This window comes from Vicia villosa, linkage group LG3, assembly GCF_029867415.1.
Source record: "Vicia villosa cultivar HV-30 ecotype Madison, WI linkage group LG3, Vvil1.0, whole genome shotgun sequence".
In the NCBI taxonomy this organism is placed as follows: domain Eukaryota; kingdom Viridiplantae; phylum Streptophyta; class Magnoliopsida; order Fabales; family Fabaceae; genus Vicia; species Vicia villosa.
Window position 1 is genome coordinate 74,088,625 of NC_081182.1, and position 14,111 is coordinate 74,102,735.

The following is a 14,111-nucleotide window of genomic DNA, read 5'->3' on the forward strand; positions in this document are numbered from 1 at the left end:
GCCTTGAAGAGCAGGTTAACGCCACTTTGGAAAAACCTTGATAGATGGGGAGTAACATCGCTTGGTCGTGAATTCTACGAATTCTCATTTTCATCATTGGAGGACGTGCAAAGGGTTAGGTCTGTAGCATTGTGGAATTTGGAACCGGGGTGCCTTAAGCTTTTTGCTTGGACGAGAGACTTCAACCCTAGGTTGCAAAGAAACATCATTGCACAAGTTTTGGTGCGTTTTTATGGCTTAGCTTAAGAGTACTGGCGACCTAATATATTATTTTATATGGCAAGTAGTATTGGAATTCCTATATGCAGAGACTCTATTGTCACTAAATCTATGTTTGATAGAACTTTTGACCACTATGTCCGTGTTTTAATTGACATTGACCTAACTCTACCCCTGCATAGCAAAATTCTTGTAGAAAGGCAAAAATTTGCTTTCTTTATGGGTTTAACTTATGATAACTTACCTGTACGGTGGGTTTCTCCACAACGGCGAGAAACTCTGTACGGTGGTGTTTTGAGGCGATTTAGACCTGCTCGTGTGAGGTGAGAGGCTTTACTGATGACCGGTAATACTTGATAGCAAATGCATAATTACTAGTGGTTGTATATTAAAGCTATAGTGAGCTTTGTGGGACTCAGATTTAAGTTTGGACATTTTCGAACATAGATGGTATTCAGATTTAAGTTTGGACATTTTCGAATATAGATGGTACTTTTCTACAATGACTTGGAGGAAGACATCAAAAGTAGAATCATGGACCACTCAACAACTTCTTAGTTTCTTTATTGATAACTTATTCAGCCTCAGAATAGCCAATATAGAATAAATAATCTTCATTTCTAGAAGTTTTAAACACGAGCATTCCAAATTGTCGATATACTCATTTTGACATAAATATGGTTTTTATAATTTTCTGGATTTTTGGTGATCAAATTTCAAAGAGGAAGATTTTTCTTTAGAAAAAGTTTCATTTTCAGTGTAGGTCATCTTCTTGAAAAGTTTCTCTTTCAATGATAGCTTCCATTACTTGAGAAGGAATGTTAGATGACTCTTCCTTCTAAACTTTGACTAACAGAGTTCCAAGAATACATAACTTTGGAATTTTTCTGAAACTTGAATTGGTTAAACTTTACATATCAGGATACCTGGATTAAGACCAAAAATATATATTGAAAGTGGAATTATTGAAATAAAAAAAATGTTAAAAAGAATAGAACATCCATAATATTATACAGACCAAACAACTCAACTTAGTACTATACTTTCTATTTATATCAAATACAAGTTTCTTTTTTTGTTTCTTATACTCCATTTAAGATGGAATGGATATATTGTACTTTTAGATTATCAAAACATAAATAGCAGATATAGAACTTTTGAGTAAACATCTTTGAATAAGATACACTATGAAAGATTTCTAATATTATACAAATAAATTGAATTATACAAAGAAGTTATGTGATGCAGTCAACCTACCAAGCTGTGTGGGATCGTTATACACCTACCCAGTAGTACAAATAAATAAATAAACAAATGGTCACTACCTCTTGTGAAGAAGTGATACTTTTACACTTGTATCTTTCCTCCGAACTTCTCAAAACCAAATTTGCATTGTTATGTGGTTGACTGTATCAAAAACACATTTTACATTCTACCACCTCATTGCTTCAAGCCCGTAGCAGATGCTTATCACAAACCAAGACCCTATAGCTTGCGTGAGGCCCCTCGGCTGTGTCTCGTAGTGACGTGTGCCAGCCTATCGCTTTGGCAATCTCTTGAAGTTCATCCATTATGGCAAGGGTATCGCGGATGTATACATGTCCACCAGGCCTTAGTATCCGATCCATCTCAACCATAATTGATGACACATTGCATCTGGTAGAGAGAAATGTAATAGAGTAAGATTCAGCTAGGGAAGAGATAAAAGAACTAACAAGTGGAGAAAAGTGTACCTTTTCTTCTCTACAGAAAGCAGGTTTGCTGCATGCAGGAAATCATAGGTTCTTGGATAGGTGTCAAATGGTTCGCACCTATAGCATAAATCATGAATTATTATTAGTACATGCCAATACAAAAGTAATGTGGAGGATACATTACGCATTCAGACACATGTGTTTTATATATCTTGAAAAACATTTTGTAACGTACCAGTCATGCATAACTCCAATCAATCCACGGTCATATATGACAGGCAATGTGTTTGGACCACTAACAGGAACAACATTCATAACCCAGCTGTCAAGCTTCTGCTCAATCATTGCTGCTGCAAATCTGTAAAACACACAAATATATTGAAAATAGGTATCAGAAAATCCCTAATTATATTAACAGCAACAGAGTATGTAAGACATAAGCAGTACCCTCCAAAACCTGCTCGCATGTCCATAACATTTCTTAATCTCATCTTCTTCCAGCGCAAAGCACGAACATAGCTTTCTATAATCTCATTCCAGTATTTTGATTCTGCCTTAAATAGTTCCTTTCTGGATATGAAAGCATCAAGTTTTATGCTTTGAAGCCTATTGGGCGGGGTCTGCAAACGGTTGGGCCAATCGGTAACATTGGCTTCATATCCATTCTTAGGCAATTCAGAGATACATGCTTTTAGATCAGTATACCTAGATTATTAAAAGGCAAATAATAAAATCAACAAATATGAGCTATTAAATTTAATAATAACAATAAGATGGATTAAAGCTATCATGAGGCTTCAGCAAAAGTTATTGATACAACTCATCATTAGTTTTCTTTCTCATGAGCAGCATATATGTCAAGAGTGCAACCATAATAAGTATTCTACAATATTGAGGATTAAATCCAAAACACATGTACAAACATGGGGCACAGCCAACTCCTTTTAATTCCCTGATCTCTTGCAGAGTTGCACATTCTATTATGAGATAACTACAATCCATAATATATGAAAAACCACATTGACAATGAAATAACCATTTCTGCATCATTTAATTTCCTTTTCCCTTTTTCATATTTTGCTTATTATCTTTTTCCACCATAAAGATTGAGTGGGGAAGGATTAACTTGCTTATAATTTTCAATAAGCTTTAGTAACCCACCTAAAAGGTTAACCAATTAGAAGAAAGTATAAAATAGATTAAAAATAAAAAATTGACAACACAAAGGCTTCTATCAATTTCTTTTTATGCAAAAAGGGTAACCATTACATTCTATCCTGAATTAGAAAGGAACTCGGTTAATTTTTTTAGGGTGTTTTAACATTGCAAATATGTACCTACTCTTGACTCTGGTTTTATCACGGAAAGCTCTATGATCTATACAATATATAACATAAAAGAATGATAATAAATTTACATATACTTTTGTATGATACTCAAATAAATGGATGAAAACTGATAGACTTAACTACGGGTCTCCTATAAAAAATGTATATAATCATTGAAAGATCCGAAAGGCTTGAACTTACCAAACATTATCTGGGTCGTCACTGGGGTCGCAAAGAGGAGGTTTAGTTCCTGCCTCGCGGCTTAAATAGCAGCTATTGTCAAAAGGTTTCTGCCATACTGCAATATACCCATCTTTTTTCAAAAACTTCCAGCAGAGTCGAGTGGTGAGATTAAGCATCACTGGAGACAACAAAACCCAAAGTTACATTACACTAATCATGGTACAGAAAGCATTCCTTAGTAATAATGAGTTGGACAAAAACTCCAATAACTTATTGACTGTTGAAGCCAGTTCAAGAGTACAGCACTGAAGAATACTTAAATTCAATAATAACATAGCTAAAAAGCTTCAATAAATTCAATCTAAATGGAAACTTGTTTCAACTATACCTTCCCATTGTTCTTCTAAAGCTTCTTCGTGCTTATAAACCGGTTGGGCAGCCCAAACAAAATACCCTCCTGCTCTTAGCATCCTATTAACTTCAAGCAGCAAGATCCCATCTTCATCACAAGTAAACAAGTTTCACGCGTCATAATTCAAATAACAATCTTGAGAAATCATTATCAATTAATGTAACAGCTCCAACATGCTTTCTCTTATACTCTACTGGTTGATCACAGACCTCTCCATATCAGTTTTCTCCTATTACTACCAAGAACTATTGAACACTATACAAAAGAGAGAAACACATACCATCTCGAGTCCAATTAATTCTACAGCGAGAACAATGTATCAAGTCAAAAGCTTGACTTGGATATAATAAACGTCTAGTTGCAAATGCTGCCGCCATGGCCGGCACCCCTCGCTCAAGAGCAAACTGAATCTGATTCTCATGAACATCCTTGGGAGCTACAGACATAGTGACGACATTCCGTTCTAGTAAGTACGCACCAAAACTAGCTACACCACAACCAACATCAAGAGCAACTCGTATATGCCGACCAAAAGTAATTTCCGGAATCATCTGCAAATATGGATATTCAACATCTATCAACCTACAACTACAAGATACACTGATACTGTCCCCAAAAAAGTGAAACCAAAATAATAATATAATCGAATCTAGAATTAATTTGTATATACTGCAGACTGCAGTTTAAAACATCTTATACAAACATCCAATCTTATTTCACTGTCTTGCAAGCATGTAGTGAAAATGAAAACATTGAAAACTGAATAAATGTCTATTGCGAATGCATTACTAAACTTAATAAAGTAACCTTAGAAATATGATCCAAGTATTCATTTGCCCCGTGTATAAACTGTGTACCACCTCCTGGAAATTTAAACTTATTTTTGTCTCTGGAAATCCAGTTTTGGCCACCTTTATCTTCAACAAGACGAGTATGAGGAACATTACTGAACCATACCTACAGACACCCAACAAAAAAAAGCTAATTTAATATTGTGAATACAAAACAGAATCATAATCCTCCTAATTGAAACTTAAAAAACCCATTTAGCTGAATTGGAAGGAAAAACAATAAAGATGAAATTTTGACCTCATCTCTGCTTTTGGGCCACGGAATTGGAGCACGGTAACCTTTAGGAGCAGGAACCAAACAATTCAACTTTTTCCCTTCCTCAGGACAATGCCGTTCAAATCTCTCTCCTTTCTCCGTGGACGGCAGCTTCTGAATCGCTTCCACATTATCCAAACAAGGTATATACTCACTCATATCACGCGAACACAATCCAAACTTCTTAATCCCAAAATCCCGAACACTCTCAGAGCCCTCACTCTCAACCTGCGTTTCGTTAACCCAATCATCCACCATCCCCGGATCAAATTCCCCAACCTCAAACTCATCCGACATCGTTCCATTCTCATTCACGATCCCGAATTTCTCCACCGAATCCTGTGCCGCGTGTGCCGCCTCCGGCGGTGGCGGTGGTGGTGGTTGTTCCGTTGGGGCTTTTTCTCGAACAGGTTCTGTGCTGTTGTGATCGATGAGTGAAGAAATGTTGAATGATTTGTTGAAGTTAGGGGATATAGAAACCGATTGATCGAGATTGGGATCCGGGTCGGAGTTTTGTGTGAAGAAGATGAGTTGTTGATAGCCATCGGACCAGTGTTTTCCTAAGTAGAAGAAAGTGATGGAAATGAAGAGGAAAAAAGCGATCTTGAGAGCGTGGGTTGTTTTGAGAAAATCGAGATTCATTGGAGATTTCATACTTCAATTCACGGATCTAAGATTAATCGGCATGAATCAAAAAATTTCCGTTCTCTGTACTAGTTCATGAAATCAGCAAGAATAGTGAGTGAGTACTGTATTTTGGATCTTACTGTATTTTGGAGTTAAACTTAAACTAGTTAGTTGCCCAGAGTACTAATTACACTCTGTTCTTAATTTCTTTTTTAAGAAAGACATATAAAAAAAATCAATTTTGTTCTTTGTTTCACTTATACACTATCAATATCAATTTATCAATAGTTTCAACGCACTTTCTTTTTTTCTTCTAATAACTTGTTTCAATATTCAGGTACATATGTATTAATACAATTGCACACAAAAATTGAATCAACCAATACACACGAATCATGTGATGAGCAATAACTATTTTTTTCAACATATAACTAGTCATTAAAATGAAGAATATTCATTAATAACTATAAATTTAAAAAAAAATCAAATGAATTATATTAATTTAATGGCTAAATTACAGTTTTGGTCTCCCTGTTTTAGGTTTTTTACGATTTTGGTCTCCTATTTTCTTTTTAAACAGTTTTGGTCACTCATCCCAATTTTGTCTTTGAATAGTGCATAAACAGTACATACCCGTACATGAACAGTACATGTCCGTACATGAACAGTAAAGACAAAATTGGGATGGGGGACCAAAACTGTTTAAAAAGAAAATAGGGGGACCAAAATCGTGAAAAACCTAAAACAAGGGGACCAAAACTGTAATTTAGCCAAATTTAATTTTAAAAACTAATTAATATTATATCTAATTTAAATCAATTCACTCAAATAGGTTGTTTATTTAAAGAAAATTTCTCAACCTATCTCATGGATCTCTTAAACACCACACAAAATTTCATTTTTGCCACAGCTTCAATAGATGCATCTCCGGAAGCATTTCATATTTTGAAAAAATTTGATTCCTTCCGTAGATGTATCTACGTAGCGTATAAAACATAGTGAATCTTGTGATTTTCCCAATTAATTCAGAAAATCACAAGTTCCATCCATAGATGCATCTACGAAACACTCTATTGTTAAACTCTATCAAACATTTTCGTAGATGTATCTACGGAAAATTTTTCTCAATTTAAGATTTTCTCAATTAATCAAACCCCATCAAATCTTCCCGTAGAGATAACTACGGAAAAAAATTTCCAATTAATTGAAAATTTGGGATTTTCTCAATTAATTTATTATTTAATTGGAGATTTTCTTAATTCTCAATTAATTGAGAAAATCTCAAATTAATTAAGTTTGATGACATCTACTTAATAATTAAAACATAGTGAAAGTTGGATTTTCCCAATTAATTGGAAAAATCTCAAATTAAGTTAGAAGTTAATTAATTGGAAAAATCCCAAATTAATTGGGAAAATCTCAAATTAATTTCTTAATTAACTGAAAAAATCACAAGTTCCGTAAATACACCTACGGAACACTCTATTTTCAAATCCTATCAAACCTTTCCGTAGATGTAGTAGATGCATCTATGAAAAAAACCAAAATTTAAAAAAAAAAAAATGTGTTTCCGGAGATGCATCTACGAAAGCACGAGAGTAATTTTGTCAATTCGGTGATGTGCCAAATGTCTATGTGGTGGGGTGAGAAATTTTCTATTTTAATTAATTAAGTTAGAATCGTTGGAATAGTTTATAGTTAGATATTATTTAATTATTATATTCACATAATTATTATTTGGTAATTATGTGGACGTATATATTTTTAATTATATTAACTATTTATCAAATTAAGAGCCTTAATTGATTAAGTGGTTAAATAAAATTTAAAAAATTAATTAAATTTTAATTTAGTAATTAATTAGTTGGATATGAACTTTAATATGAGTGGATGACTCATTTCGAAATAATGAGAATTTTGATTGGTTATCCTCTATATAAATATATCGTACACAAGCAGTTTATATCTTCTCCCTATCTAAAGAGTGTTCAAGGCATTAGGAGTATCCGTTGAGGAAGATCCACAAGTCAATAAGTATCGGTCACTTGTCTCTACAGTTTTGCATTTCAGGATCACAGTTATCATTGCCAAAAGACTTTTATCTTATAGATCCAAATATTTTTGAAATCTCTCATATACTAATTTGTCGTAGATCTTGTAATTATATACATATTCACATTTATTTATTCTATTCAGCACTAAAATATATGGTATAATATGTAAAACATGTATGTGTGATTAATTGTTATTGATTTAATTTCCAACAAGGGGTAACAGAGCAGGTCTTGCATCTCAAGTTTGTTGCGATTTGTAAACTTCAATTTTTTTTTGGATATGCGATTATGAAACATGTAGTTGAACTACATCCGAGCTATCTACAGTATAAGAAAATGATGTCAAACTGACGTGTCTGGCGGTGACCCTCGTATGAGCATAAGTAAACGTAATATGGTATCATATGGTCAAGAGCGACTATGAATGGCTCGACCGCACCACCTCCCGTGTGCGGAACAAAAGAGGATGCACGAGGATGCAAGGGAATTGGGTGATGAATCATCCTTTAAAATGGTTCGGATACAATATTAATAACAAGTGTAACAAATGAATTAAGAACATATTAGGCGTAACTTCAAACCCTGGGATGCAAGGGAATTGGGTGATGAATCATCCTTTAAAATGGTTCAGATACAATATTAGTAACATGTATCGTGCAACACTCTGTCATCTACTTTGTCTTCCAAAGATAACTCTCTCTCTCTCAACTTCGAGTGCTCGTAGACTAAATAGGTGACCCTCCAATTGTACTCATGCATCACAGTCAAGTCTGTGATGTACAAAAGGTAGACCATATCGATGTATGTAGCACTTTTGTCCACAAACATGTACGTGATAACCAAGAACAAGAGATAACATCTCCATGCGCAATTCCAGTGGTACTCAACCTACACATCATCCACAATAATATCCAAATGCACGAGGCATGAGACGTCATCCAAAGTGATGATCATCTCGCCTATAGATAGATGGGAAAATGACGCCTTGAGTTCCACTTCTCTACAAAAGTCGTTTGCATGTCGTGGTTTATGGTCACGTACGTAGAAGGACATAAACTGACAAGACCATAATAGCAAATAACATCACTGAACCAAGCATCAGTGGGTTGTGGTAACTCTAGTATCTACCTGTCGTGGTTAATCATTTTCAAACAGTGAGACTCCTATAAAAAGAAAACATGAGAATCAATATGGATTTAATTAGTTGACAACATTGTATTGAAAAAGAAAAGAAATATACCTATCCATGACAGACATGCCTAGTAGCAGGCTTTGCATAATTATAAAGTAATAAAGTATCAAATGACCGTCTTGGATGACTCTTTAATTAATGGGGCATCCAGATCAAATTCCTCATAAGCTTCAAGGTCTTTAGGGTCAACAGAGGCCCCAGGATCCTCGGGATCTGTTGCATCATGTGCCTGAGAGAGTCGGCTATAAGAACAAGACGGTCAGGGATGCAAAGTAGATGTAGTATCAAACGAGTCATCAAGAACTTGTGGCCTCGTGGTACTTTCTGCGGCCCTTTCACGTCTTACCAACACGGTTTGGGACACACGTCCGAGACTAATCTGACAAATGTTGTCTTTATCCATTGCACCTGCCTTATAAATAGAGACATATATAAACAACATGTCTGGAGAAATTCATAAGTCCACAAAATCACCCAATCTTTTAACTGAGTCCAATCGGGAGATGCATATATGAAAATAGTTCAAAGCAAATCTGGAGATGCATCTTCGAACAAACCTTCGTTGGTCTCTCATGACAATAACCCATTTTCTGCCATAACAGTTCTAAAAAACTTTTTTGCATGTTTTTCTAACCTACCAAGTTAGTTTACACTACTACATAAAGTGCCCAAAATAACTAATGTATCCTAAAAAACTAACTACAAATAAAAACATAAAAAGAAAACAAAACTTGAAAAACTTACCAAATGGAATTGATTGATGTAAAAAAGATGTTTCAATGTTATGAGATGTTGGAAAGGAGGAGAAAGAGATCCATTAATGCTTAAATGAAATGAAAAGATGCTTCAATGGTTGGGAGAGGGAGAGAGAGAGAGAGAGAGAAGGGTTCTGGCGCGGGTTATGAAAGAAAAACGTCCCAAGATGCATCTCTGGAGCACTGGTTTTTTTGAATAAACTGTGTTTACGGAGATGCATCTTCGAACGCACTTTTTATACATATGAATATGCATCTCCATATTAAATTTTAACGTAAAAGAGACGTCTCTTCAGTTTGGTCCGAGAAATGGCGAAAATAGGTAAGTTCATAAATGCATCTCCGGACGCTAGAGACATTATAAAATTTTCAAGGCTACGTAGAAACACCCATAAGAGTGGAAAGTGCATCTCCCTTATTTTTACCTAACCTCTTGCCTATTAAAAAACCAAACCATCAGAACCCAGCAACATTAATGAATTCCCAAGCCTTTTCTAATAAGACCTATTATAAAAAATGACCAAAATGTTCGACTTATTTGCATCATAATTTTTATTACAATACCAAAAAAATGTTGTGTTTGCTACAACCTTATAATACCACAACATAATTTTGCTAGAGTGACTAATCATAATAATAAATAGTAAAAAAACTCGTGCGACTAATCATAATAATAAATAGTAAAAAACCCGTGCTCCCACACGAGTTTAAATTATTTTGTACAACATAATTATACTCAAATGCATATTGAGAATATTAACTATACATGTTTTCTTATTTGGATCTAATTGTTTGTGTCATGTATCATCTCATGAAATATTTCAATCACATTTTCAAAATTATTGAAAAAATACTATACAAATTTGAATTCATTGGTATCACTAAAATGCATAACATGAATACATTACTACCAAGTATATTTCACGCAGGTTTGAACCTTCGAACATAGCACATAGTGCTCTTCCTTTAGTAACCACTTGTTCAACTATTTTTCGGTTACTCATGGATGGTGTAATATCAACAAGGGACCTTCTTAGAATTTGGAAGTTGGTGTTAACATGGTATGATTAATATCATTTGGTAAATGAGAAGTTTGTGCTTATATGTTTATACTCGTCGGATTTTAAAAATGAGATGTAGTCTTGAGATGTTTAGAGTGTTTTTCTTTTTGTAGTATTATTCGCTGTGCTCGCACTCTCTTAGTATCTACACACAAAGTTTGATCCATGATATAAAACCTACCTGATCGAATTATGATGTTAATAATATAGTTAGGATAATAAGGCACTGAATAATTTGACAGACAATTTCAATGGTTGTCTCTGTGACTCTTTTAGGAAAGTGTCGATTAAAATGTGGTTACATGGTAATGGAAACATACTGGAAATTTTTTTTCGAAATTTAAAAACCAATGGCAATGGGAAACATGCTATTAAAAATACATAGTATGCAATGATTTGTCAATATGTGCTAATAAATTACATAAACGAATTTTGTATAATATCTTGCCTTGTTATGAAAACATCTTAATATGAACTAAACAATTTGTTATCTAATGATAACATAGGAGAAAGACCACGAAGACCATTCTAAAATTGGCCATATTGCATAGTTTACTTAAAGTGAAAATCAAATCGACTAAAAATATGCGTTTCAAAAAATGTCTCTCATTTTCGTAGTTGGGGTTTATAGGAAATCGTACATAACAAATCAGTGGATAGTGTTAATTGAAAAATTAGCATAAATAGTTAGCGCAATAAGATTCATGATCATGAAATATACATCATGAAGAATGTTGAATTAATATACATTGGCATTAGAAGATTAATTAACTCTTATTATCTCCTTAAATATGTGTTAAGATAGGAGACAATGTCATACAACAGAGGGTACAGTTGCTCGAAAATCTGCAAAAATGATGGGCATAGGTTATCGATGGAGAGTGCATTACATGTTGAAGTAAAAATGAAGAAATAAGCCATTGGCGGGTAAACAAAACATACAAGCTTCATGGATCCAATTGTTAACTTTACTATTCTTTAAATTGCAAAAGTCAACATGTTTCAAATGTTAATTACTTCATGTATCATGTTTTTACCATCAAGTGTCTATTATTTACCGTGTTAGAAGAATGTCATAGTAGTTACATTTTGCAATACTAAATACAACTTAACACACTGACATTGGAGTTGGAGTACCTAAATTATAAATTGTCACAATATTATGTGTTAAATATTAGGATTTACATATGAAAAGCATGGAAAAAACTTCAAAAAGTATGCTCGAAATCATGTCAAATTAGTATGTTGAAGCTATTAAAAAAACACAAAAGATAATAAATGTTCTCCTCGTAGCATAAGATGGCATGTGTGTAAGATAAAGTTGGTATGCCATTCGATATATACATGGAGAAAGGTAATATTTTCTACAGACTGTCTAATAGCATAATTGTCATATGCATGCTATCTGTGTCTTTTTGCAGCAATCTAAGTATGTTGATTGTTTTTCATGACTGATAGCATAACTGTCATATGCATGCAACCTGTCATATGCATGCTATCTATACTTTTTGCAACAGTATCTTAATTTATGTCATATATTCAAAATCTATCAATTATTTAAAAATTCAATATTGGAACGTCACTACAATATTTTTCCTTTTTGACAACAACTGAAAAGTGTTTCCAGAATTGAGAAAAGTGTTGGCTAAAAGAATTGGGGACATTTTCTAGATGTCCTCTGTGCGAGCATTGCCTATTATTTAAGGGGATACTTTTTTATCGCCTTTTGGCCACACTTTCCTAAAACATCCCTTAAACTATAAGAAAAAGGGACATTTTTCTGTGGTATCTTAGGCAACGTTTTTAAGGTGTTGCTAAAAATTACAACGATTTAAAAAGTCCCTTAAAACCCCTGGATGCAAGGGAATTGGGTGATGAATCATCCTTTAAAATGGTTCGGATACAATATTAAAAACAAGTATAACAAATGAATTAAGAAAATATTAGTAACAAGAAATTACTGTAAGTATCGTGCAATACCCCGTCGTCTACTTTGTCTTCCAAAGACAACTCTCTCTCTCTCTCCCTCTCTCTTTTCTCTCTCTCTCTCTCTCTCTCTCTCTCTCTCTCTCTCTCTCTCTCTCTCTCTCTCTCTCTCTCTCAACTTCGAGTACTTGTAGATCAAATAGGTGACACTCCAATTGTACTCATGAATCATAGTCAAGTTTGTGATGTACATTAGGTAGACCACATCGATGTATGTAGCACTTTTGTCCACAAACATGTACGTGATAACCAAGAACAAGAGATAACACATTAATGAACAATTTTAGTGGTACTCGACCTGCACATCATCCCCAACAATTTCTAAATGCATGAGGCATGAGACGTCATCCAAAATGATGATCATCTCGCCAATAGATAGATGGAAAATGACGTCCCTGAGTGCCACATCTCTACAAAAGCCGCCTGCATATCGTGGTTTATGGTCACGTACGTAGAACAACATAAACTGACAAAGACCATAATAGCAAATAACATCACTGAACCCAACATCAGTGGGCTGTGGAAACTCCAGTATCTTGTCATGGTTAATCATTTTCAAACATTCTGACTCCTGTAAAAAGAAAACATATAAATCAATATGGATTTAATTAGTTGACAACATATGTATTGAAAAAGAAACAAAATATACCTATCCATGACATACACTCCTAGTAGCAGGCTTTGCATGATTATAAAGTAAGGAGGTGTCAAATGACCCTCTTGGATGACTATTTAATTAATGGGGCATCCAAATTGACTTCCTCCTAGGCTTCAGGGGCTTTAGGGTCAACAAGGGCTTCGGGATCCTCAGATTCTATTGCATCATATGCCTGAGAGAGTCGGCTATAAGAACCAGACGGTCAGGGCTGCGAAGTAGATGTAGTATCAAACGAGTCATCAAGAACTTGTGGCCTCGTGGTCCTTTTAGCGGCCCTTTACGTTACCCTTGTGAATATTTAGGGTTCATAGTTGAAAAGTTTCTATGGAAGAAGACAAAGTGAACGTAGAAGACGCAGTCATGTCTCTTCTACGTTCACTTCCTCTTCTCCCATTGAAACTTTCCAACTATGAACTCTAACTATTCACGGGGGTAACGAGGAATGTATACTTGTATTTTTTTTTCAATTTTTTTTTAATTTCAACAAGCTAAATATACATTCAGCAACATCTCGATGCGACATAGTCAAAAGCATAATACGCAGTCAGCCAAACAAGTAAAAGGGAGTGGTGAAAATGGAATCTTTGTGTTTATAAGGGCGCATTCACAAAAAAAATACTTCAAGGGGGAAAATCAAAACTCACCCTAATGGCAGGGGGATTGTATATTTAACCAAAGAAAAAATGTTGAAAACATAAGTATACCATATATTTCAACTGTCATAATTTCTAAGACAAACAACTATAAATATTGAAGAATTTGAGCATACAAGAGAAGAAACTGGTTTGTAACACAAAAATCAGTTTGTGAAAGGACTTACGAAAACCTTAAGATA

At 34.3% G+C, this 14,111-nt stretch overlaps 1 protein-coding gene across 2 annotated transcripts; it reads right to left on the minus strand.

The window, feature by feature from the left end:
* Positions 1–1,407: 1,407 nt before the first annotated feature.
* Positions 1,408–5,805, minus strand: LOC131661899 (probable methyltransferase PMT11). 2 transcript variants are annotated; one of them, XM_058931556.1, is made up of 9 exons: positions 4,926–5,803; positions 4,644–4,793; positions 4,117–4,387; positions 3,813–3,923; positions 3,443–3,602; positions 2,361–2,618; positions 2,149–2,271; positions 1,953–2,030; positions 1,408–1,875 (listed from the first exon to the last, which is right to left on the minus strand). In XM_058931556.1, the coding sequence occupies exons 1-9, from the start codon at positions 5,595–5,597 to the stop codon at positions 1,668–1,670; spliced, it is 2,031 nt and encodes a 676-aa protein (XP_058787539.1). In that variant the 5' UTR covers positions 5,598–5,803; the 3' UTR covers positions 1,408–1,667. The 2 variants fall into 2 exon arrangements, 1 of the variants encoding a protein (XP_058787539.1); XR_009301297.1 differs by lacking the exon at positions 1,408–1,875 and having other exon boundaries at positions 2,371–2,618; positions 4,926–5,805.
* Between the last annotated feature and the right edge of the window lie 8,306 nt (positions 5,806–14,111).